Source organism: Cyprinodon tularosa, unplaced genomic scaffold, assembly GCF_016077235.1.
Source record: "Cyprinodon tularosa strain WSP-4 unplaced genomic scaffold, ASM1607723v1 ctg151, whole genome shotgun sequence".
Classification (NCBI taxonomy): Eukaryota; Metazoa; Chordata; class Actinopteri; order Cyprinodontiformes; family Cyprinodontidae; genus Cyprinodon; species Cyprinodon tularosa.
Window position 1 is genome coordinate 1,542,887 of NW_024038343.1, and position 27,020 is coordinate 1,569,906.

The 27,020-nt window shown below is 38.5% G+C and overlaps 1 protein-coding gene across 1 annotated transcript in view; it reads right to left on the minus strand.

Annotated features, from left to right (window-relative positions):
- dpy19l1l (dpy-19-like 1, like (H. sapiens)) overlaps window positions 1–27,020 on the minus strand; it is a 35,509-nt gene that overhangs the window by 5,603 nt on the left and 2,886 nt on the right. Inside the window, exons 4-17 of the mRNA XM_038279590.1 lie at window positions 20,864–21,001; window positions 19,351–19,471; window positions 16,155–16,248; window positions 15,975–16,032; window positions 15,601–15,692; window positions 12,617–12,716; window positions 8,136–8,213; window positions 5,777–5,863; window positions 5,591–5,650; window positions 3,352–3,432; window positions 2,914–3,015; window positions 2,183–2,254; window positions 538–617; window positions 351–375 (exon numbers count right to left, since the gene is read on the minus strand). Of these exons, the coding sequence (XP_038135518.1) occupies window positions 351–375; window positions 538–617; window positions 2,183–2,254; window positions 2,914–3,015; window positions 3,352–3,432; window positions 5,591–5,650; window positions 5,777–5,863; window positions 8,136–8,213; window positions 12,617–12,716; window positions 15,601–15,692; window positions 15,975–16,032; window positions 16,155–16,248; window positions 19,351–19,471; window positions 20,864–21,001 (1,188 nt within the window). The remainder of the gene's footprint in view (window positions 1–350; window positions 376–537; window positions 618–2,182; window positions 2,255–2,913; window positions 3,016–3,351; window positions 3,433–5,590; window positions 5,651–5,776; window positions 5,864–8,135; window positions 8,214–12,616; window positions 12,717–15,600; window positions 15,693–15,974; window positions 16,033–16,154; window positions 16,249–19,350; window positions 19,472–20,863; window positions 21,002–27,020) is intronic.

Consider the following 27,020-nt stretch of genomic DNA (forward strand, 5'->3'; position numbering starts at 1 on the left):
TTTGTCACTGTCAGTTCTGCTCAAACTCTGCTGTGGATGAACATCTTCTCTGTACAGCGAACAATATAGCAGAAAATTACACCAGACAGCCAGGAGAGAAGTGGAATAAAGGACGCAGAGTCAATTTTCACAGCAAAGGACAAACTGCTTTTCATTTTTGGGTAGTGATGACAGGGAAGAAAATCACTTAGGGAGACATGACAGAACAGACTTCAAAGCCGAGGAGAAATGAACTGAAATCTACAGAAAATGAGCTACAGAAAAGGAACAAGGCAATAAACGGGATCTAAGAAATGACTCAGTCTGTACACAAATAAAACACAATAATATGTGAAACTTCATTTTCTCACCTCTCCTTTCGCAGCTACATCAGGCCTGCAAAAAAAAAACAAAAAAAAAAAACAGATGAGAATAGAAACCCTTTTCCACATGAGACAAAATCTTTCATTAGAAACACAAACACAAAAAAACAGAATGGAAATGTTTAGAATATTATAAGAAGGATAAAAATAAACAAAAGCAGAGAAAAGGAGTCACCCTGTAGCTTCGTCAACATCTTCCGTCTTTCTAGACGTCTTTGCTTCTTGTGTTAGAGTCCGAAACAAATCCTGCACAGTCTGCAGAGGACAGTTAGGAGTGTTAGCACCGACTCATGGATCTTTTAATGTCGTGATTGCAGAAGTTTATTGGATGTTTCTTGTAATAACACTCCTTCTACAGACAGCTTATGTTGCTCTGCCAAAATGATCCATGTATTCTTAGTGTAGCGTGGGTAGGGCATAATAAGATTAAGCTAAAGGAAGCAGTCACCTCATGCACCCCCCACCCCGCTCATATTTTTCATCATCAAGAAAAAACCTGCTGGTATAAGAATCTGAAAAACATGTTTCCTTTTCACAGAAACAAAGCTTTAGCAGAGCGGCCTTATTCGTGTGGATTTATTAGATCAGCTGCTTATTTTATTGCAGCAGTTTGGTTTGGTTGTGTATAAAAGAGCTATAAAAGGGTTTTTGTCTTTATGGTTGACAGCACGAAGTGCTTCATAGAACAGTACGGGGTTTACAGTGAGACCTGACCGTATTATTGCTTAATTCATGATGCCACACTCAAGTTACTTCATAAAATAATAATAAAAAAAACATTCAATCACCCTAAAGATAAGTACTTTAATTCCTTATGATTTTAGGTTGCTTTACAGAAGGTTGTAGCTCTGGCTTCCTTAGGTAAGAGTGGGCTTTTTACTTAGTTATGCACCTGATCTTGCATGCGTAATTCTGCATACATACAGCAGATTATTTGATTGCAATATAATATAGTTTTAATTCAGTCCAATTTGTTTGCTGCAATGTCAAGCAAAACAGTAATATCAGACTGGAACCTGATGGTTTCCTTTATACGTGCATGTCAGTAAATTAGAGGATCTTTAAAATGTAAAAAAAATAATTTGAATCAATCAACCCCTAATAATATTACTATATAATTTATATTCATCACACAAAGCGATGTGCCTTAGGCTCCTTTGGAAGTTGACTAAACATTCAGCATTTCTCAGACTAGTCAACCATTCTCTTTTCTGCATAACCTTCAGTTTGTATCCTGCTGTTTTTGACCCCCATCTGAGGTGCTCTACTAGCCAAACACACTTAATTAAAACATTGTTTTGTTTTCTTAAGTTAAAAAAGGAGTTTTTAAATATCAAAATAAGTTTTAAATCATATGTAATCTTTATTTTAAATAGTTTCTCTCTGGATTTCGAGATCTAAGCAGTTAAGATCTTGGAACTGAACATCTAATCAAACATAAATTCTTATCAGCATCTTTAATATCTACCGTAACTGAATCTTTAATGGATATCTATCGATAATATATACACTTTCAATATATCAACATATTTTCATTATTTCTGCTGTAGTATGCTGCTGTCAGCCACTTGTTTTAATTATTTTAAGAATCTCTTGTAGTCAAACTACAAACCATAGCTCAGCAATGCTCAGAGCTTCATTACATGCGATTATTAGGATCCAGTTAGGGAAACAGGTAAAAATATCCTGACTTGTGGCTTAAGATGTAATTCTAAATAAAGTTTTTTTTTCTTAAGAGGATTATATAACAAGTTTTTTATAATAACAAAGAATTTGTATGTTTAAGTTATTCAAAGTTCTTTTTGTGTGGCAGAACTCACCCTGCCTGCAATGAGCGCGACCACCAGCAGGTTGATGGGCAGCAGCAGCGTTTTAAGGTAACGGACAGTCGTCTGCGGGAGAAGGACGAGACCGGAAATATTATTCAGCAAAATTCGTGGATTTGAAAATGTTGAATTAATCCAAACTTCTGCAACTATCATCATATATTTGAAAAGTAACCATTTGTTGTAGAATCAGTACAGCCAAAAATGAAGACGTAAAAGAATTACTTTCATTTCTTGAGGAAATAACTGTTAAAATAAGAGGAAAAAACTTAAAAAAAGAAGAAAAATGCTAACATCTGTGTTATATATCAAGGACATAAGCAATATAAATCGGGTAGATAATAGTGAGTCTGCTTTCATCCTTATACTTGTCAAGTTGAAAAGCGTGCATTAGCCTCTCTGTGCTGCCTTCACATCTTCCACACAAAATCAGATCATTCAGCTCACAGCTCAGCTGAGAACAAGCTGTCAAGTTGTGCTGCCAGGATTTTTGTTTCCTGTCAGCACAAATCTTGTTCCATCTGAAGTTTGACACGAAGCAGCAAGCGTTTTAACATTTCTGACATCTGTAAAGAAATCCTGGTGACATTTTAACAACCACTGACGCTGCTTGTTGCCTATACTGAGCAGCTTGGACTTGCGATTTGCCATCAAATATTTCATTATTCAGTAGCAGAAACATAAAAAACGGCTCTGGTGAGAGAAAACATTTCCGTTTGTCTTGCCTCAAACTCCATGAAGTCAAACTCAGCAGCACAGGTGTACATCAGAGTGTGGAAGTCTTTGTAACTTGTGAATTTGGATTTGATCAGTCCACTGATGTGAGCCTGGGAGGAAGGAAAAGTAACGCATGTGTTTTAAAACAGAAAGTGCCTCCTCTGCCTAAATACCTGATTTTACATAGAAATGGGTTGAAAAATCACCTGAGTTACTTAATATAACAATTTCCTACGTCAAACATTACAAAGGGTAAACTTTTACATTAGTAGCTTCACAAAGTGTTTACTTGGATCATATTTTCAAATAAATTACTGTTTTAAGTATATATATATATATATATATATATATATATATATATATATATATATATATATATATATATATACCAATACAATGTCCAAACATCACTACCAGTATTCAGACATGAAACTTCAGTGTCTTACATCATCAGAGGCACCAAACACAGTGGAGAGCAGAAATTTCAGCAGAACTGTGGAGCCAACCCAGGCTAGACCCTGCATGACCTGTTGATGGAAACCCAAAGTATTTATCATCCACTAGTCATCAAAGTCCTTCAGTTATAAGTAATAAGATTAAGCTAGGTAAGCTAATAAATAACATACTTAGGGCTGGGCGATAATTCAATAACGATATATATCGATCGATAGACGTGTGGCGCAATAGAAAAAAAGAGGGTCGATAAAAGTTCGATAAAAAAGAAACGTAGTTTTCCTTCCTTCTCATTGTAGCCTAGCATGTAGGTTTATGCTAGTCACTGCTTCCTTCCAACCAATCACAATCGCGGACCCAGGCACGCCGTCACCAAGCGCCGCCCTCTCAAACCACAACACAGAGCACATGAAGATGCAGCAAGGAGAGGCGGAGGAAATTCTTTCAAAGAACGGTTTTTGCAGTTCGGCAGTCTGGCAGTATTTCGGTCATGGCAAGTCGGACCAAAAACAAACCACAGTCATCTAGGAAAATGTGTAGGGAACCAGTGAAAACCAGTCTGATAACACAACCAACTTTTTTTTTTTTTTTTTATCATCTCAGCCGCTCCCAGCCGCAGGAGTACGAGCTGTGTAGGCCCCGGTGCGGCTCTCCTCCGAGGAATCTTCGGAAAATATATATATATATTTTCAGTTCTGGGCAGTTTCCCACGTAGTTCTAACAATTGAGATAAAAATGCTGAGGGGCCAGAAACTTCAAAGTAATAACTCAGGTTAAAGCAGGAAACGGGGGCGGCGGCGGTGGGGGGGCATTTATTTATTTGTTATATTTATTTTGGTCACTTTTCTGGTCACTTTAGTTTATTCTTTGTCAGTATTTAATAACATAACCCAGGTCTCTTAAGTTATTTTTCTTTAAAACAATTCTGTTATGGTTAAAAAAGTTGGTTAAATAAAGATTTAATTCAAAGTCTGTGTTTGTGTTTTTTATTAAAATTAAATCATTTAGCAATATTATAAAAAGTCCAGGCGGAGCTGCACATAAAATATGGTTTCAAATCTTTTCAATAATTATCGATATCGATCAATATGCATTTTTTTTTATCGATAAGCTTTTTTTCTATATCGCCCAGCCCTAAACATACTATAAACTATTATGACAGACTCTGTGTTACATACAATTCACATCATTTCACCTCCCTTTGTAAGCCTGTAAGAAACCTCCCCAAACACCAAAACAATAGAAATAATAAAAGAGTCAAACAGATGAGAGTAAAAGAAAAAAAAGAAAAATCCTGAGCAGAACATCTTTATATAAAATGGGGATTGAATTTTAGAAAAAATAAGCGGTTTTAACATAATCCAAGAGATCGTTTACAACCAATACTACTACTATGATAACCTGTAGGCATTTTATTAAATGAACGTCTCTCTGCATTTTTGTGCCAGATAAAAGATCGGATGTGCATAAAAGAAAATCAGATCTGTGTTGCTCAGACTTCCATGAAAAGGGCAAAAGAAAAGAAAATTTGGATTTGGGTCACTTCAGGCTGCAGTGTGAACGTAGCCATAGAGTACCAATTAAGTTCTAATAAACTCTGATTTACTGATGAAAATGTGAACTATTAAAATAAGCTTAGATTACATTTATTTCAAAGGCACTGTTGAACATAAAAAATCCAGTATTAACAGCAGACGTCACTAATTGTTGCACAAATGATTACAGTTTAACAAGGGATTTATTTCTATTTCCATCTTTTTTTGTTTTTAATCAATCTTAGATTATACTGCTAAGTAAAGATGAACACAATTTAAGGCTCTTAAGACATCTACACTGGAGGTTGGCATTCAGGTGGGCTTGAAGGTTTCCATACCCTCCCATTAAACAAAAAATTATAAATTCAGTTTTGTGGTAATTAAAATACCACAAAACTGAAAAAAGTAATAATAAATAAAAGTTCACTGATGATAATTTAGTAAAATAATATATTGATTGTGAATTTTTGTTTAAAAAGAACTTCTAAAAGACAAACTGTTCCAGACAAATTAAAGCACAATATATAATGCATCTATAATAAAAAAGACCAGGTCAAATGATTTTTAATTAAAACGTTGAAACTTTGGCTTTTCTGTTTTTTATGTAAGCACAATGTAATTCTATTTAAAGTGTCACCACATAAAATATGCTTAATCCATCAGAGTACAAGAAAAGCGTTAGGTTATTTCTTCTCACCCAGATGATAATGCCAGGTTTGAACAACTGGATGAACCGATCTCTTAAAGCGATGATGACCTAAAACAGGGAGGAAAAAAAACAACAAACACCTGTTTGAATCTCCCTTGGAATAAAAAAATACTGATTTTTATAAACGCAGATCTGGTTAATTTGACATGTTCACACAGAACATGAAAAACTCACCCATATGGAAATGAGAGAAGAGGCATAAAAAGATGTGAGAAGCATTGAGTTCCCAAACATCAGGATGAAGCAGAACCCCAGCGTGACCTGAGGAAAACAGAGTACAAATATTTATTTAACTCCTATTGAAATCTGAGCTTTCACTGCCAACAGCCAGTGTAAACACAAAAGAGAGGTACAGCTTATCAGTGTAACTTCAGGACAGATCAGGTAGGGAAACTTGCTTTACAGCTGAAAAATGATCAACACAATCGCTCAATGACAGGATTCAAATAAGAAAAGATTGATGCAAATATCACTTAAAATATTAGACTGAAGTGGGAGAGAACAATTATAGCTCATCATATTTTAATTTACATGAATTATGGCTTAAATAATAAAGGTTCTTCTTCCATCTGTTTGGTCCTGAAACGGTAACCAGATTGTAGGAACTGAAATTCTCTCTGAAGATGGTGATTAGGTGAGATGTGAATGGCTTTCACCTTTTATGTGACTCTCTTTAAAAACGTTGCTATATATCAGATAATTTACTACCCATAATTTTCTTTTTACTACATACTCTGCTTCCAGCGGTCTGAGCAGCATGTATTATAGTATCTCTGCCTGGGTGAGCAGGGTGGTCTGCTGCGTTCCGAGATAGTAACGGATCTAACTATGTATTATGCTATGAATTCATAGCCATGAGCAGAAAATAATCTCATTTAACAAATCCCTGAAACTTAATTCCAGTGAAGTACAGAAAACCGAATCACTCTCCATTACACAGATGCTGATTATCAACTGGGGTTGCTGAGAATTGAGGGGCTCCATATTTCCGCTGATGAAGAAATGTACGATTAGTGGATTAGGTTTTGTAATTGAGAAGAGCTATTGACACATAATACATATATACATACATATATATACACATTACCATTCAAAATTTTGGGGTCACATTAAAATGTCCTTAGTTTTTGAAGAAAAAGCACTGTACTTTTCAATGAAGATAACTTTAAACTAGTCTTAACTTTAAAGAAATACACTCTATACATTGCTGATGTGGTAAATTACTATTCTAGCTGCGAATGTCTGGTTTTTGGTGCAATATCTACATAGGTGTATAGAGGCCCATTTCCAGCAGCTATCACTCCAGTGTTCTAATGGTACAATGTGTTTGCTCATTGCTAATTGATGATTAGAAAATCCCTGTACAATCATGTTCACACATCTGAAAACAGTTTAGCTCGTTTTAGAAGCTACAAAACTGACCTTCCTTTGAGCAGATTGAGTTTCTGGAACATCACATTTGTGGGGTCAATTAAACGCTAAAATGGCCAGAAAAATAGAACTTTCATCTGAAACTCGACAGTCTATTCTTGTTCTTAGAAATGAAGGCTATTCCATGCAAGAAATTGCTTAGAAATTGAAGATTTCCTAAAACGGTGTGTACTACTCCCTCTCAGTAGGAATAAGCAGGAACTGGGTCAACCTGAGAAGGCTTTTCTCTGCCAATGGGACAAGGAGCAGAGCAGCAGCTCCTCCAGCGTGCGCACAGAGGGTATGTCGACTGAAAAGCACGTCAAGGGAAGGACGCTATACCTGTACTGACTGTGGCTGCATACTTAACTAAACAGCCTAACTGGAAAATGGGTTTTGTTTCTGTGCTTTGTTTATTTGTAAAAAAGATATAACTGGAGCCAATGTTGTTCTTGCAAAGGTTCAATGTTTTCAGTTTGAAATAACCATATTATTATTAAAGTTCAGGAGTCAGATATATGTACCTACTCACCTTTAGAAATTCATCACCTCAGAGGGTAGCTCTCATCAATATCAAAAGCATTCAACATGGCATAGAGGACACACGTCAAACTGTGTCACTTCTATTTAAGTAGACAAAACCAAAGTCACTGCCGAGCTCTCTAAATTATGCACAGCCATATGCCTTCCTGTCCCAATCTTACCATAAAGGAGCTTTTCCTTATCTGTAGCAGCCACAGACTGCAGCTAAGAGCCCGGCAGGCTGAGGATTAGGACGACAGGAATGTGGACCGGAGGCACAAACTGTTACTTCCCCATATTTTCTAGGCTTATTGTAGTAAAAGGGAACAGTATATGTGTGGAGATATTAATAATGTTGAAGAAACCCATCCCAGCGTCTGCTGGTTCTGTTCTCGTCTTATGTGATATTCTTTCTGCTGTGGAGCTTATTAAGATAAGAACTGGACTGGAAAACATCCCAGCTTGGTGGACATCAGCTGAGAACAGTTTTGCTTTGTGCATCTTAAGTTCCACAGAAATACTTTGGTTTATATCAGAAGATGAATCCACAAATATATCAAAACCAATGATTTATGTAGATAGAGCAATGGAATTACTGTACCATGTGAGTGACAAGGATAGACTGCATCTTTGCAGCAGCAAGGTAGCCCAGGATGTAGGACGCAAACAGAGAAGCCACCTGAAACATAAAAAGAGCAGAAAGCTTAAAGAAATCCACAACCGGTCAGGCTAAAGGATTTGTTTAAGCAAAACAACTGCTTGTAAGAAAGCCTTCACATTTATTGGCCCCCAGTGTCAGATGTGCAATTTTTACCAAAGTGAGTTATTGTGCTCAGACTGAATGTTGTTATCTTATTATATCCTATCGTGAAATTATGCTTCGGCAACATCAGATAAATATGTTTTACAGCACATCCTTAACAGGAATGAAAATACTGCTAAAGCTGGTGGATGTGTGAGGAAAGTTTGTAGTTTCGTGTATTAAAGTCATATGAAGCCGCTCTAACAGATGTCTGCATTTCAAAAGTACTTAAAAGTAGAAATAAACAACACATTCTTGATAAGAAAAACTCCCCTCCCTGTCAAGGACATGTTACCAAGGATGCATTGCAAAGGATGCAAATGGGTTTAAGCTCTGGCTGCAGGGAGTCAGGGGGAGAGACGCTGTAGTGAGAAGAGCTCTGGCTACTTCTTTTCATACTAATTTCCACACATTGGACAATGAATTAGATACAGTCGGGGTAAAGAAGATAAGGGGCTTTGTGTATTTTTTTGACAGAAATATAGCTTGCTGGAAACGTACAAAACATATGTACGTAAAGTTCAATTAATTTTTTTTTTGAGTCAAAGAAAAGCTCAGGATTTAGCTCTAGGCTGGTATAGAAACAGCACCAAGCTCCTGTCTGATTTCCCTTCCTATATCTTCTGTTATAAACTGTGCTGATGCTGGGGCATGCTGGGAAAGTTAGGTTAGAGGAGGTCCATTTCTATAAAGCTACAGCTGTACGATGACATTATAGCAGGTTTTACTTTATCTAATGTAACACTACTTTTTATTTTCTAAGGAAAACTGAACTAAAGATAAAATTGTACTCTGATGGTTAATTTTTTTGTTAGTTAGGATTAGTTGGAGTCTGGTTTGGAAATTTTGAGAGGAATTATAACCTAAGATTACCAGAAACTGCTGGTTCCACCAGATCAGGGCTGGTAGTTTTTTTCTGACGTTTTTACTATAAAGACGTTTGTATAATCAGAACGTTAAGCCCCTGTCACACCTTGACGATTTAGCCAGCGTATGCCTGATGTCCCACAATCTCCTAAAACGCTGGCATACGCTGAACTTTCTACGTATTTTTTCAATTTTGGGCATATATATAACATATTCATAACGAGTCTAGAACTTATGTGCAGCCTAACTTATGAATAACGCACGGCAGCAATGTGCCCATGAAATGTCACAAGCCAGTGTCTTAAGTAGTGTTGCACCAATACCAGTATCGGGCAGGGCCCCGATACTGCACTAATGTGGTGGTATCTGTATTGGTAAGTACCAACAAATAGGGCACTGATACCATTTTGAGAGCCAAAAGTTTGTTCAACTATTGTCACCCATTCCAAGTAGGCAATAAAAAGTTCTACTGGATTCACTTTGTATTAGTCTTTATCCTGCTCTACAAAGATAGGCAGCAGCTTGACAAAGTTATGATGGCAATTATTTTACATCCAAGTAGTATGCAGTTCTTCATATATACACACACACACATCAATTTCAAACAGATGGTATTGGTATCGTATCAGTATCGGACGATACTACACAGCCAGGTATCGGGACCAAAAAATGGCATTGGCGCAACACTCGTCCTAAAGGGCTGGTTATACTCCTGCAGCAGTGTGTTGCAGTGAGCTTGTCGCAGGTATGACACAGACATTTTTAAATTATGCTTGAAATTGAAGCGTGGTTTGCGTTATGTTTATTTGACGCTACAACGCAAAAGGGGCGCCACAGTGTCTGCGGCACTGTCTACGGTCACCTACAATTTGGGAGTGGTGCAGCAGAATGTCTGCGGAGGGGGCAAGGACGTCTCTGCGCTCACCACGACACCTACGCAGACAAACTAGTTTCGAAGTATAAACCAGCCTTAAGGGGAGCAGCGATTCGCCTGAAGGCGCCTGGCCTGCATAAAAAGATTCATTTGATCGCAGTATTTCCTTGGTGGTGTTTGCCACCAATCAAAAAAAAAAGGAAAAATTTAATAAATAAAAAGGAAAAAGAAAGAGTGTTTGCGTTCTCAGCAGATTAAGCGTCATGTCTGCAAGTTTGTTGGCCGTGGCCGTGAACGCAGGGAGGATCCATCACACTCACATAGTACTGATGGTTTCCTCCTGTGAACCCCCTTTTATATCAAAACGCTGCCAACACACCGTTATACAGTAGCTGCAGTTAGAAACACGTTCAGTGGTCATCTGCAACACGTCAGATACGTTGATATGCATTGGAGATAAGTTCTTGAGAAGTTACGCCTAAGTTATGCAGTTACTCATAGGTTTTGGATAGGCTAGACGCCACGACCTATGAGTAACTTACAATTAACGTATGTCAACGATCAGATAACTTACCTGTAACTTATAGCCCCAAGTATGCCATACATCCTTGCCGTATGTCGACGTGTGCCAACGTGCTTCTGCGTAATTTAGCATGCTCATAGCTTATATAAAATTGAGCCATAACTTCTCCAAAGTTACCAGCGTTTTTGCCAGATTTTTCATATGTCAGGCATACGGTGGTCTAAATCATCTATGTGTGACATACAGGTTGAGTAAGGTAAGGAGCTCACACTCTCCACATGAAAAATACTATTTTGAAAAAGTAATAATCAGTTGAAAATAAAGGAAAACCCTTCTTGAGATCAAAAATCTCTTTTTCAAAATGGACCAGGAAGGATTGCAGCCCCATTTACTAGATTTAACTTAACTTAAACTGTTTTAGTTGATGAGGGATTCCTAGACCAACCATCCATTTTGGCCCAGAAATAATTTGTGGTCTTCCAAAATGATGCAAGGATGCATGAGTTTTCTCTTCTGATAACTAAATAGAAGATTGATGTAATAATTTATTCATCTTCCATAAAAATGAAGTTCATTGACTCAACCACTAATCATCGACTAAAATTAGAATTTTTTTTTCTTTATGTGAGTGTTACATAATTTTAAAGAAACAGCAGTAGAAGTAGAAAAATAAAAATGGCATTTTGATACCTGACAGAGTTTCAGAGGAAGGATTCTTCCACTGTTTAGATACATAATTCAGGGACTCAATTAAATAAAGGCCAACTTTAAGATCAGTTCTATCTGTAAAAGCTTGTGAGTCTTGATTTATATAAAAAAAAACATTCATCTTATTCCCTGCGGGCTGGTGAGCCATCTGAGTGGGTGGATGTGTTTGGCTTTGAGTTGATTTTGTATGCAGTGGATGAAGCTAATTTAATAAGTGGCTTTCAAAAGTGAAACACTCAGTGGAAATAAAATGGCTTTTAGCTAACATCCTAGCATAGAAACAGCTCTAATAAAAATACTCAACTGTTCCTCGCTTCAACCTATGCTCTAATTTTAAACTTTTGAATCTGACTTGAATGTTTTTGAGCATTTATTTTAGTTTCACAAGCAGATTTTTTAAAGCAGTAGATTAAAGGATTCATATATCTTCTGCAGCTGCTAACTTTTATTGAGTAAAAGTCTAGAATATTGAGTCAAACAGGCTGAAACTGAGGCCCAGTCTGACAGACTCACAGAACAGCTTGAAGGCATCAGTTTAACGCTATTAGGATCATTATCATTGATGATGTATGAGTTTATTACACCCAAATATTAACTGCCTGTTGTGTTTCAGAACTGTTTTCCCCAGTAGTTTATCTAATTTGGACAGCTCCTCTGTCCAGATATACAGGTATCATCGTCATTCTGGCAAAGATTTGGGAATAGAATGAGAGCAGAGTCCTTCAGCTAAGAACAAAGTAATATTTTGATAACAAGTATGATGTAATGATGTAATGATGTTGCAGACGGGAGATGTATAAAATAATTCTTTAACAGTGAATCGTGGCCATTTCACGAGACGTGAGCCCGGCTGGTAAGCAGCTGCCTTCTGTAACTCAAAGCAACTTCTCTGATCTGAGTAAGATTACAATTTCAATCAAAATCTGCTGTCATGTCTCATGGTTATTTAATAGATATAAATAATGATGTGTTATTTAAAGAGTTTGTCCCGAGTGATCTCTTCTCAGGAAAAATAACCAGAATCAGAAATCTTCAAGGTGTAGACAAAGCTTTCCATCAACAACGCAAAGACCATTTTTATTACCTTTTACATTTTCTCCTGCTTGCAGTAGGAAGGCAAATCACCATCAATAATTTTTTTGTGTAACACCTAATTGTTTGCCTGACTTTACCGTCTCCTTTGCCATCTTCCTACTCAGTTTCTCTCATGCTTGCTGACAGCACTTCACTGCAGTGTCAAGTATAGTATTGTTAACAGCTTAAGTTTTCTCCTTAATCGACCAGGCCTGCCCACATCCTCCTGCTTACCTGAGTGAGGAGCACAAACTGAGCAAACTGCCAAGGCAGCATGAAGCATAAATTGGAGATGCCTAGGGCGACCATGGATGTCCTGCTTGGGTTTTGTGTGCTGTTGAAAGAAGAGAGACAGGAGGTAAAAAAAAAAAACAGCATAAAGCTGAGAATCCATTTGGCTAAAGGAGATAAGGAAAGCTGCATTGAGATGCCTGAGAAAAAAGAAAAATTAGAAGGCTCTATTAAAAAGCATAAAAAAAAACACTGAACCTCATAATTCAGTGTGTTAGACATATGGAACAGAGACCATTTTACATTTACCGTTTAGCGAATGTGGAACAGCTTCCTAACAGGTCTCACCAGAACAAAGTGTTATTCACAAGATGATAGGACATGACAAGATAATGTTTCGCTGCGGTAAGAGCTCTGGCTCTTCTAAGAGCCTCCTTCAGACTGCCACTTAGCTGATAACCGGAGCAGAACTTTGTTTCTATGAAGCACAAAAGCTGTTATATAGTTAGAGACACTGTGGAACATTACACAAAGGGGTTTTATTGGAGTGTACAGGGACGACTTAATTAGAACCATCTCAGTATTAATGAAATCATCCCCCAAAAAGGAATGCACTCTGCTGTTTGGTCTGTTTTAGTCATCAAAGAGTAAAACGATGCTCTGGTCTTGATCAGGTTTTAAAATTATTGACATATAACCAACTGAACCAATTGTATACGGAAACACACAACCCATCTCAGATTATTATTTAAGACAGACAAACCCCCAACAAACTGTGGGTATATGAAGGCATATGTATACATGAACGTATGTATATACAGTACAGTTTGTGTATATGAAAGAGTTATGCAGAGAATTAATTGCATTTTTTGCATCTTTTCTATGAAACACATACCCCATTTACAGTACCCTTGAAAAACCGATCCATGCCGAGACCGGTCCGAGCTTGGATCAGTTAACCAGGCCGAGCTTGGTTCTGACGACCGTATACACATCACGCTATCTTGGTTCCTCGACTTTTCGCCTCCTAGTGACGATCTGCGGTATTACTGCCAGTATTGAAGGAGGAAATCAAGCAGTTGGTGGCGGTAATGCACCAAAAGTTGTTTGCCAATCGCCTTAAAACACAAGAAGAAGATGACGAAGAAGGAGGGAATCAAGCAAATCAAAATGTTTCGTGGAGAAGATTTTGATTGTTGTTTATAGTTGTTCTTCTTCTGTTTTGTGTTGGTTGGGAAGCAACTTCTGGAGGGGCATTACCGCCAACTACTGGAATGGAGTGTGAATCGCGATGTGCAACCAGATGGAGATGACGCGTTCTGCTCATGCGCTCAAGGGTAGTGTAAATGGGGTAACAGTCTGAGCTTGATGAGAATATGCTGTGATGTTCCTCACAGGGAGATCAGCAGCTCTCTGATATGTCCAGCTAATTTTTTTTCACAGAACGTTGCTGCACTAATAGTTGTCCAAATCCTGTCTTTAACCCTTGATGTTCTACTACGTCCGGCTCCCTTGCGGCGTGAATCCCTGGGGGGGGGCTGACAAAGAGTATGCGAACACTGCACAATATAAGCCAGTGATAAATGCAGAAGTGAGACCAAAACAACTCTTCCTATTGATTTTAAGACTGTTAAACCTGCTTCATTTCCCCCTTTTTTTTGCATCCTAAAAATGTTACCGGCTATATTTTACAATGGTTTAGTACACAAAGTGTAAAGAAGCTATAATGAATACATAATTTAAAGCATTTAATGCTCGATCATTATGCTTTGATTACCAGAGTTAATATGTAAAGGCCAGAAATTACTCTAATGCAGGCATCCCAAACCTCCGTGCTCGAGGCACGCTGTCCTGCAGGTTTTAGAGGTTTCCTTGCTCCAGCACAGCTGATTTTAATTGAAAGCTGATTAACAAGCTTTTGGTCTACTGCAATCATTATAATCAGCTGTGCTAAAGCAGGGAAACCTCTAAAACCTGCAGGACAGCGGGCCTCGAAGACCGAGGTTGGGGATGCCTGCTCTAATGTGTGCAACTTCTAACACATTTAGATAATTTTATAAATATAGCAAGATAAGTCTAGCTGCCTTTGGGGAACTGTTTTAAGAATCTGGATGCTGTGATTGTTCTGTTTTTTGTTGGGATGGGGTAATTTCTCTAAGTTTAAAGCTGTCAGGCAAAAAAAAAAATTTTTAATTTATTTTTTCCACTTTGCTGTCTGCTTGACCCAACACTGCGCCGTCCTACAGAGGCTGTTTATGAATACTTCCTTTGATTATATATTGAGTTTGCAGCAGAGCGGGATGCAGTGGAAGGTTACATTTCTCAAAATAAAGCATGGTTTCTGCTTCTCTAAGGTCCCTGCCAATGCATTTCTTCAGAGATATGGAGCTTACACAAACCAGGATACTGTAAACCTGCAAACTACTGCTGGTATGTGGTCCAATTTATTGTGACTAATGGATCCAGGAAACATGATCAAGATGGTATTCAAAGGGTCCAATGGAAGCAGCTGGATGTTCAAGAATGTCTAAGCAGGAGTCACCAACCTATTTAAGGCTGAGGGCCAGCGTTCATCTAACTTTGTACATTCTAAAAGTATTTTAATTGTTTCTTTTAATTTCTAATTTTATTTTAGACATGCTCGACAAATTATCAAAAAAAGAAAAACTGAATATAATAAAATTTCAAACTCAGCCCACTGGTGAGTTGTTCTATTTTCAGAAGACACTGAGGGAAACCCCTGCGGTTCCTGAGGGCCCTTTGGTGCCCGCAGGCACCGTGTTGGTGACCCCTAGTCTAGAGTATAAAGGATATGAATATTTTGATGTTAGTTGACAAAACTCAGCAGAATTATTGTTCAATCATAAAAAAAAACAACTTGTGTGATTCTTGGGGCCACATGCTGCCTACGATGGGTCTTGTTATGATGATAAAAAACATTCTGAACCTGATATTAAATAACTCTACCCACTGTTTTGTATGTTTACCGTAAAATGTAGGTGAGAAGCAGCATCTGCAGGACTAAAAACGGGTAGGCAAAGCTCTCCCTCAGGGGTGGAGTCCACATCACACGAGTGCTCTATTTTCAGACATTCAGGAAAAAAAAAAAAAAAAAAAGCTCAATACGCTTTATAAAATGTCTTAAGCAGCAGCTAATTTTCAAAAAAAAAAAAACTGGTAGAAATATAATATTCATGTAAAGCTCTGACCTAAATTTAACTATTCAATCTTGTATATAGCCCACCGTAGCAGTCCCACTGTTTAATAAACTGCTTTTTCAACCTGAAACTTAAACATTTCTAATCTGCTCAGAAAGGTTGGTGCTGATTTTTTTTTTATATGGTAAAGAAAATAAACTCACTTCACCGTGATTGAAGAAAAAACACAATATGGTGACAACACCACCCAATCGGCTTCCACTGGAAAAGAAACACAAACAAGTATTTAAAAGAGCAGGAGTCAGATGGAAGAAATAGTTTTCTAGTTGATTTTTAATTCTCCTAATTCTTTGGGGCAAAGCAAAGGACAAAGGTTAACTTACCTGAGGTAGGTGCCGTATATAAAGAACAGGCTCATCATTGCTCCATTTAGCAGGAAGATACAGGCTACGTAGAAATACGCCGGGTCGCCCAGCCCTGATGTACACCGAACACACACATAAAAGAGAGTTAAAATCCCAGTTGATTGGTTTGCAGCTCAAGTATGTTTAGAGATGGTCTACCCCAAAAAAAATTGTTCTGGAAGAATATGATCACCTCAGGGTCATAAAAAGCTAACAAAGCTGCAGGGCTTGAGTTTTCCCCATGATGAAGCAACATACTCACTGCTCTACACGCTTTAACATTTCTCTAACCATCAAACTCTAAAATTATACAACTTGCAAATGTGAAGTAAGTAGGTTATATGGCGGCATTTTGTTTGTAGGAGACGCATCTAATATGTGAAACAAGGGTCTCTAACTCTGCTCCTCGAGAGACACTAGCCTGAAATCCTTAGGCGCATCAAACAGAACTGAATTGAACGCTTTAATTAAATCTTCACAATACCTTTAGGTTTTGAAAAGGTCAGGTCTGATCAACTGCACAAAAATTTCTATAGAGCCGTGATTGAGAGCATCCTCTGCCTCAGTAGGACAGTGTGGTACAGCAACTGCACAGGACAAAAATGTATCTGTCCGTGGGTCAGTTAGCTATAAAGCAGGTGGACTTGGCATCTGTAGTTGCAGCAAATGTGTTTATACAAACATATCACCTTAGGGTGGCTGAATACAAATATATGCTTCACATTAAAAGCTGCAAATATTAGCACCTTTATAATCAGTTCCCCTTAATATTTTCAGCAGAATAAGAAAAAAACAGAGTGGACAGTGTTAAGAGTGTAGTGACTAACAGGCCTCCGTGCTTCAACGCCCTTATGTGGCTGTGAATCACAGAGCAAACAGCAGTTGCTCTATATATGGAATAAATACTCTTGGCTCTCTGTCGTGTCATTTTATATCGCACAAAAATGAAAATGCTAACTGACAGTATTTACAGGAAACTAAGGGCAGCTTTGCAGCCAGTTTGTGTAAACACTGTGAAAACAAAGCGTTCACAATAGCCCTGCTGCTTCCACTAATAAGACAGAAGCAGAACAGAGACTGCAGCAGCCACACAGAGAGCTAACAGCAGCTTTCCCTAAGGAACACTATTAAATGGATTCTGAAGCTTTATTTCCTCGTTGTAAACCCCAGACAGCTCTCATCTTTAAGACCATCTGTGAAACCCTTCATCTTCATGCTTTTTTTTTTAACCATAAACATCATCTTTGTATCAGCAAGGGGCTAATTGGAAATAAAAAACACTGAATTCTGTTTCTGGACGCACCGTTTGTACATTGGTATCTGTAAATGTGCCTGATCATCGTCGTCTCATTGTATCCTTTTTCCAGCTCAATCTGCAGGAATTCAATGCACATCCTGGCCAGAGGAGGTGTGGAATCTTTCAGTGCATTCTCAGACTGTTTTCCTCTCTCCTTTCAGTGAGATGTTTTTGGAAAACCTCCAAAAAGAGGCATCTACAGTGTACCCTCATCAAATACCAATACAGCATGAGAGCCAGCTGCCAGTGAAGAACCTTCCCATGCTCATTTCTGGTGTCTGAATTATGCTTCAGAGACATGAAATCCTTATTAATCTTGGAAATTTTATAGAACAATATTTTCCAGTTTGTTTAGTGGGATCTTTCAGGTTTTTGGACATGAAGTTGCATGAAACGTTCACCATCTGTAGCTAAGATGTAACAGTGTCCTTACAGTCACTGAGGCTCCTGCTATGAGAAACATCCGGTAACATACAGAAGAAAAGGTATTTCTGGTTTGGTGCAAGGGCACGAATAATCAAAGGTTTTTAAGCTAGAAAACAATACAAGTGTTTTGTTAGACTACTTCAACAATTAAAAAAAATCCCGGGGGCTATTTCAGACCTTAATTTCAACTGGGACTTGCTATCACTCTGTCGCTCAGATGCAAAAGAAATTTCCTGCGAACAGAATTAAAGCAAACAGCTCATCAACGGCCGATGAAGGGATCTATGACGGACAACAGAGGGGAGGTGAGGCAGCGTTCCGGAACTCAGAAAGGAGAAGCAGGAAATGCCGTCTCACCTTCTCTCTGTTGTCCTTACTGGATCCTATACGCTGGCCGTGCCAATTTCCATCGCTGGCCAAGTACACTGCAAAAAACATCTTGAAATAAGTAAAAAATGCCTTAAATTAAGTGTATTTACCCTTAATTTGAGCAGGTAAATAAGATGATCTGCCAATGGAATGAGTATTTTTACTCCTAAAATAAGATAATTAGATAATATACACTTAAAATAAGACAAAGCAATTGTTTTTTTCTTATTTTAAATGTAAATTGTCTTGTTCCATTGGTGAAGTGTCTCACTTACCTCCTCAATTCAAGAAAAAATGCACCTGATTTGAGCAAAAATTACTTATTTAGACTTCCATTTTTTGCAGTGTAGATTTCAAGCAAAAGCAGATGAGAGGCGGCGGTTTGCTGGTACTAACTCAGGAGGAGAACTGCGGAAGACTGGAGAAGTCTGCTGGGCAGACGGCGTGCCTGAGTGGGGATGAGCGGACTGATTTCTCTGCTGGAGGTAGGACTAAAAAACAGTCCCTCTAGGTCTAAAATAAAAGATCTTTTTTAAAGCCAACCAAAAAGCTGAGTTATACAGTATATAGGGCTAGCACATACTTTTCATTTCAAATAGTGGGGTAATAGGTCACTTTTTTAAACAGCTTTTAACGTGTTGATGAGCTGTTTAGTTTATTGCTGTTCGCAGGGAATGTGTTCGACATCTAAGCGGCGGAGTGATAGACGGCAAAAAATTGTTCTAATTGATAAAAAGGTCTGACATAGCTCTGGGAGTTTACAAAATTGTTGAAATACTTTAAGAAAACACATGCATAGTTTTCTAGCTTAAAAACCTTTGATGATTGGTGGCCCCATACCGTAACAGAACTACCTTCCCTCGTATGTCACCGGCTGTTTCTCATAGCAGGATGCGCGGTGATCTCAGTAACACAGTTACATCTTAGCTTCACAAAACATCATGTCTAAAAACCTGAACTATCCCTTTAACTTTGCACCAAGGCCAATCAATTCATGCAGCAGATGCTCTGTGTGTCAGAGTGAGGTAACTAACTCAGATGAGCCTTTGTAGTTCAGAATGAGGCTCCATGGCAACTGAATACCTTCACAGCTATCCACAGGAGTGAGTCCCTCTCCTCTGTTAATGGACCAGCACATCTTTGTAGGGATCCCAAAGTAGCCCATAACACCTGTGTACACGCGGTAACAGCTGGCCAGGACCACCTAAAGAGAAGAGAGAGGTAGTAAAAAGGCAGTTAATAAAAAAAAAAAAAAAAGTAGTTCCTTATTATCTCAGAGGAATTAAACAAAACAAGACATCCAATGATGTTCCGTCTTATGGCCCGATGCTTTTAACAGAGTTCCATGGGTTCTGATTCTGACCATAAGGGAAATCTTAACTGTCTGGAAACTTTTTAATTAGCAACCGATAACCTCCAGCTTCATGAAGTATAAATTAATCTGAAATAAAAACAACAAAATGTGACATGTTTTGATGAATAAAGCCAAACAAAGAAGAAAAATCAGAGAAAAATTTAAGGTTTATCACAAATGAACCATGTTTACCCAGTCACCACATAAACAGCGGGCAAATAAAGCTGTTAAAACAACTCTGTAGTCAACTCTTAGAAAACTGCAGCGAAGAGGGGCATCTTGAGGTCATTAGGTCTCCATAGCAACCACTAGAATCTTCATTCCCACTGGGAGGCATGTCTTCCCTGTCTTAAAATCGAAAGGATTTGCAGACGTTGCTGGGACTTTAACTGAACACCGCTCATAGGAGACTAGGATTAAACATACCAGGGGGGAACGCAGTGAAACTAAAGAACAAAGCCATTTGTTCACCGTTTAATAAGGTGGAGTATGCATGATAGGGAAGAGCTGATTCTTTTTCAAAAGGCCTGGGAACCTTGTTAGAGCCTGTGGCATCATGTGATACCAGCTTCATTTAAATGACACTCTGATGCAGTGGTGAAGTTTCTCAGTCATCCAGGTCATAGTCATTCTGAAAAAAGAAAATTAAAAACAATCTATTGGACTTGTTTCCAAGTTTGAAGACCTTTCGCTTCCCATCCAGGAAGCTTTCTCAAAATGAAAGCTTCCTGGATGGGAAGCGAAACGTCTTCAAACTTGGAAACAAAGTCCAGTAGATTGTTTTTAATTTTCTATTTTTGGAAGGAGACACTTTGATGGTTTCTGCAAGGAAACTAATGATGGGTCATCACTGGGTCATTTAGCAGGACAACTGTCAAATCTACACAGCAAACGGGCATGAGAACTGATAAGACCTTAATGCCTATATATCATGCAGCCTTTCTTTCATTGGGACCTTCACAGTCCTCAGACCTGTGTCCTATAAAAATAAAAAAAACCTGTAGGTTGTAATGGAAAAAAGAGAACAGAATAGAGGAAGCATTACTCTGGGGATTGAGAAAGTCATTGAACGTTAAGAGGCATGGAAGTAACAAAAGAGGGTGGCTAAAAGTACTGCAGGGGTGCTTTGGTAATCTTATTAAAAACACTTTTTTTCTCGTGGGATTCTTTTTTTTTTTTACACAATGAAAAAGAAATATGACACTAAAACTAGTAAAAGAACAAGCTTAAAACAATAGTTACCTCAGGATAGAGATTGAACCTCTTCAGAGTGTTGATAACCAGAGGATACTCAGTTAGTCGATCGTTCATGATCATGTGGAGTCCATCCATGAACGAAGGAGCCTCGATAATGGTCTTGTAGTAAGAATAGTACAGGCCCTGAAATCCACATAAGAGGTGAAGATAAATAAAAGACCTGGATAACAAACAAACTGATTCTGGACGTGGACTTAAGTTTTGCACATAATTTCATTTGGGTATTATTATTACTATCATTCTTATTTTTTATTTTTTTAGTATTTTTGTTAAAAATGAATAGAGGCCGCCTATTTGTTGGGTTTTTGTTCAACTTTATGCATATGAAATAAAACAAATATTAGTGGGAAAAAAAGAGAAAAATAGAAATACAGAACAAGAGAGAGTATAAAAAAAGATGATAAAAGACCACAGATCTATGCAGATAGATAAAATCTTCATCAAACTCAGAGCAGATGTGTTGAACAGGCTCAGCTTTGAACAGAGCCCATTTGGTCAAACACAGCAGAGTGAGACTAAATGTTAAATCTGACACATTAGCAGCTTTTAGGCAGCAACTCCACCATAAAGCAACTTGTTGCCTTCACCTGGAATTGGAAGTGAGCTAGATGAAAATTACTAAATAAATCCCATAATATAAGTTAACCATGTACAAAAAATCAAATAAATTCTGTATGCAGTCACAGCATTTTGACACTTAATGGTGGGGAGCTCAGACTGGTGAACAAAGACATGAACTCTGACCTTTGCTCAAACAAGATTGATCTGTATTTGTAGGTCAAATAAAAACAGTATTAGGAAATGAGAGACTCTTTTGCCTTGTCATCAAAACCAGCCTCTGACCTTTGTAGCATAATTGCTCAACATCCGTTTTCTTTCCTTTCCTTAAAACACATCAAAAGCCTTTAGTCTAGCAGAGAACCACTGCTATATGAATCTTAACAATTGCATTCAACCATACATTGATCATTACAGGCTAAAATTAACACATTTTAAATTACAGAATCAATTTATTACCGTTTACTGATCAGCTGTGGATCTATAATGACATAAAATTTCTCAAGATTTTTTTTTTCCTTTGGGTTTTTAGGACTCTTATTTAACAAAAACAAAATCAAACGTGTTACTCATTGTCTCAGAAACAAAATGCAGGATTTCTGCAACTAATTCTACCGCTAAAGACTGCATGCAGCAACACCATCCTCTATTAAGCAGTCTAAGTGGAAACATCTCTGTACAGACAGTTAATGGTCATTATAAAAAAAGATACATTTTCTTCCCTAACAAAAGCCACAACGTCAAGTTAATTGTGTAAAAGTGTGATTAGCTGTGAGTATAAATAGATCAGACATACTCACCAGACCATACACAACAAATACAAATCTCATAAAAACACTTCTTAACCTCTTAACAAGAGATGGAAAGAACAACAATTTCGACAACTTACCAACCAATACATTTCAAGAGAAATAAACCAACTACATATGAAAACAAAAAGCATGCAAAAGGCATTTGTATGGGTTTAAAACTTGAGAATTTCGAGTTGCAGTTCTAACAACACCTTGCAGGCTGTGTATAAAGCATGAGAAAGGAGGAAAGTTGCTACTTCTTTATTGTAATTCATGTGCAGATGTTTCCTGCTAAAGAAAAAACTAAAACTGAAGAAAGACTGATTTAAAAATAACCTACTACGCCTAGTGACTAAATAAAAATACTGACTTGAAATATTAAAAGTAAGCAGTGGCTTTAAAATAATCCCAACAGGTATATCCATGTTCAAAATGTCTTGATCCTTGCAGAGCTTTTAGGAGGTTGGATCTGTCTCCTTTAGATAAAGGGTTTGGTTAGTGAATGTTGAATCTGTTTCGGCTGCTCTTTATCCGTACTCCTAAGCTTCTAAAGTAAATAAGAAGCCTATTAACTAAAATGTTTTAGTGATAGTTTATATCCAAGCCTGCCATGCATGCTGTATAAGCACTGTGTGTTTCCAGACAAATCTGACTGGTTTATTTTGCTATTTAGAGATTTTTCCTGATGTATTTTACTCTGTAGCTGTGTCTCTCTGCCTGCCTGACTAATGATATACCCGTCATATTGCTGCGTAGGTCCTGAGCCCCCTGCTGTTCAGCCTGATGACACATGACTGCATCTCCAGGTTCACCACAAACACATTGTGAAGTTCACAGATGACAAACATGGCGGTGAGCCTCATCAGAGATGACAACAAGCAGGAGTACAGAGAGGAGGTGGAGCAGGTGGGTCTAGCTCAGTCGAGCACAGTTGCAGAAAATCATGACCAGTCCCTTTCTTTTTAAAGTAATTATTCCGCCTTAATCTGGTCTGATTCTCCCTCAGATCGGATGCTCAATCATGTCTAATGTGTTCCAGCCACTAAAGGAACCGGGATATAAACAACAGTAGGAAAATTAACAAAGCAGTTAATACAACCATTCCCTGAACTTAGAGTATTGTTTAAATAAATGTAAACAATACATTTACAATAAAAAAATTTTGGCAAACACTGAGGCCCCGTCCACACGAAGTCAAAACGAACACGAAACGCTGATATTTTCCAAAACGTTTGTCGTAAAGACGGAGACGTAAAATAAATGTGATCGTCCACACGAATACATGAAAACGCTGCAAAATGTATGCCAGGCCTGTAAGTGGCGCTGTGGTGCCAAAGCAAAAATAAGCGACGAAATGTTGGGCATGCGCACTAATATTTATACATGGTTGCCCTGTGGGTCCATTTTCGTGGTTCAGTCAAATTCAGGTGCTGAACTATGTCGTCGATATTGCTCTGTTCTTCCTGGAGATATTCCAGAAGAAGAAGATTCTGTTGTAAGCCCGACAGCAGGGTGAGTAGCATTAGCAGCAACCATTCAACACAGTACGGCGCCATTGTTGTTGTGATACTGTGTCGCGCATGTGTGTTTAGAGGCGACGATATGACGCATGCGTGTAAAAAAAAAAAAATGCGGTTAGAGCTTAAAGATGGAAACGCGAAAACGGCGTTTCAGAATCTTCCCACTCTGAAGGCTGAATAAAAAAAAGATCGTTTACAGACCCCCGAAACGCCGGCTTCGTGTGGATGAGAGGCTGGTTTGGTGAAAAATTTGTGCGTTTAGGCCAGGGTTCGGCTTCGTGTGGACGGGGCCTGATTCAACTACAAACTCCTTTACTGCTGCTAGATAATAAAGCATAGAAAAACTTTCAGAGACTGTGATTATATGAAGGATTCATTCATCAAAGCATCACAGCACCTTTTTTCCGACTAAGAATCAATCAGCAAACCAAGGGCATTAATTCAGCTCCAGTGTACTCAATTGCCTGTGATGAGTCAATGACATTGAACAGGGAGAACTCGTATGCAGGTATTGAAGGGAAAATAAACCAGTTAATCATGAATGCTTATTATATATTTAGGCCTACTTAGTCATTTTGATAATGGGCTAATATACACTTAGATTCTGTGTCGCCTTAGGAGGCTTATATAAGACTTTGCAGGTCCAGACAGGTTTGTTTTTGGTTTTTTGGTCCAATGTGACTCTTTGAACAATGTGAGTTGCAGACCCTTGCTCTGACCAATTTTTTTTAGCCCTATCCCTAAATTTAGTGCTTTCCCATGAGGGTAGTGATTTCCCAATTCCTCTTTGCATGTAGGGGTAGTGGACAAAACAAGGGGTAGGGCAGGGGTGCTCAAGTCCAGTCCTCAAGAGTTACTATCCTGCAACTTTTTCATGCACCCCATTTTTAACACACCTGAATCAAATAAGTGGCTCGTTACCTTTCATCTAATGGGCTTAATGAGGGGATTGAGCCTTTCGATTCAGGTGTGTTAGAGAAGAGATACATCTAAAAGTTACAGGATGGCAGCTCTTAAGGACTGGACTGAACATCCCTGGGGTAGAGGGTATGAATGTATCCCTTCCGAGTGAGGGATTGTGGATGCTGACTTAACAAAGAAAGGCCATAGAAAAGGTCCCACAAAACATGGAGGACAGAGATTCTACCGGGCAACTTGCCCGGTAGAATCTGTGTCCCCAGGTTCACCAGATTCTCCCATACAACAAAAGTAAGGTGGGTGGTCGGAAAAATCTATTCACTATCACAAACCTTCTCATGCAAATCCCTGTGCTGATTTCAATTTACTTACTTTTAAAGGTATCTGCTTTAGCAAAGCACCTGCTAGAGAAGGCTGAACACGTAGTCTTATCTTACTGATGTCTCAGAAGCTGTTGTACCGTTCTAGATGTTTTCTTAAGAGGCTAGCCTCCTTTAGACAATACATTATTTCAACAAATGCTTCAATTTGTGAGAAACTGTCTATTTTGTTTGTGAGAATCTCTTCCTGTCTTCCCTGTCTCTTCTAAAGTAGAGAAAACCTGTTTGAGCAAAACAGGCATTATTATTGACAACAGTATCTCTTGCAGGGTAAAACAAATAATAAATACTGGCTTGAATGAAAAACACCTTATCGCAAATTCTTGATTGATGAGACTTGTACATTTTTTCCATCAACAGGTGAGACGTGTTCTGGAACTCAGACAGGAGCAATGGGAAATTAGTTCCATAGCCCCATCAGCGAGAACCAGAACCAACACGAGACGTCCAGCTGTGCCCTCAATAAAGTTAAGCAACCACAACAGCAACAGTTTCTTCCCCACCGCCATCAGACTGCTGAAATGTTGAAAAAAAACTCTAAATCATGCCACAAAGTCTGCATCACAGCAATAACACCAAACCAAAAACACAGGATATTTGCACAATATACATCAATGCTTTGAACTTCCATATCAACGCGGTTTTTTTTTTTGCACCACGTTTTTTTCTCCCATACTGTTTATATTTGATCACTGCTGCACTTTAAGGAATGGAAATGTTCATTTACTGTCTGAAAGCTGTACTGAACAAAATGTATTTTTGTATACACTCCAAACCCTGTCCAATGTCCTTGAACAGGCTAGTTGGGATGTCTTCTGCGCTGGAGGTAGAACAACTGGGGTTATGTTAAAAAGGAGTTTTTAAAAGCCACTCAGAAACCTCTTAAGAGCATTCCCATTTGTCATCTTTATTTTCTCTATCACCCATTTAGGTTAAAAAAAGCTTTGTCTTCTCTCTTATGGTGGGACGTATCTTTTGTAAGTGGATACATAAATATGCAGTCGCTTATGAACCCGAACTTCAACTACGCAGAGAGGGGTGTCCCAATTCTGAGGAAAGATTATGAGGCCCTAACCGTTTAGGCTTCAGTTCAATTAAATTAGCAGCTAGCTAGCTCAAATGGTAAATAACCCTTCCTGCAAACAGGAAGTCTGTTTTTTTTTATCCCAGCTGGGGGGAAATGAGCTGCCTGTGTGGGTCTTTAGGCTAATGCCTGCATTGGGGAGTGGCGCCCTAGTGGTTAGGGCATTGCGCTTGGAATTAACCTGAGGTTCTGGGTTCAAGCCCCACTCCCATGGACCCTTAACCACACACTGCTTCCCGGGTGCCCCACAATGGCGGCCCCCCACTCCTCAAAGGGATGGGTTAAATGCAGGGAGTTTTCTGTACTTTTGATGATGTAATGTCACTAAAACTCTGGGAAAAAAGTGTAGTGCTAAGTATGGGGAATATTTGGATTGGGTATAAATGTGAAAATGACTTCCTGTCTGTTACGGTCCCTGGCCTTTTAAGACTGTGCAGGCTTGTTTTTTTTTAATGCAGGTTCAGCTCTGACAGAAAGCTTCCTTGTTGGCAGCCTGAAGGCTGCAGAGGAGCAGTGACATCATTGCACCAGCCGGAGATTGTCATGCCAATTAGATGTTGATGAGGCCTACCTGCACCATATAAAAGGCCCCTGGGAAGCTTTCAGTTTGGGGACAGCTAGTAGGAAGAGGTTTTGTTAAGCTGTTCCCCCCACCTTTGGTTTCAAACTGTTTCGGGCAGTTAGAACTCTTTGCCCTCGCTTGTTCTGTATATTTCTCTGAATCTGCTTTAGGTGGACTTTGATCAAGCTAGAAGCTTGTGTTTGGGAGGTTTGGCGCTCCCTTTGTCTTTTCTTTTGGGTTGTTTAGAGTTAAAATTAGACTGACTGGTTTGAACATTTTGTAACATCATTTGCACATAACCGTTCTTAAATTTGTTCCCCCATTTTTTT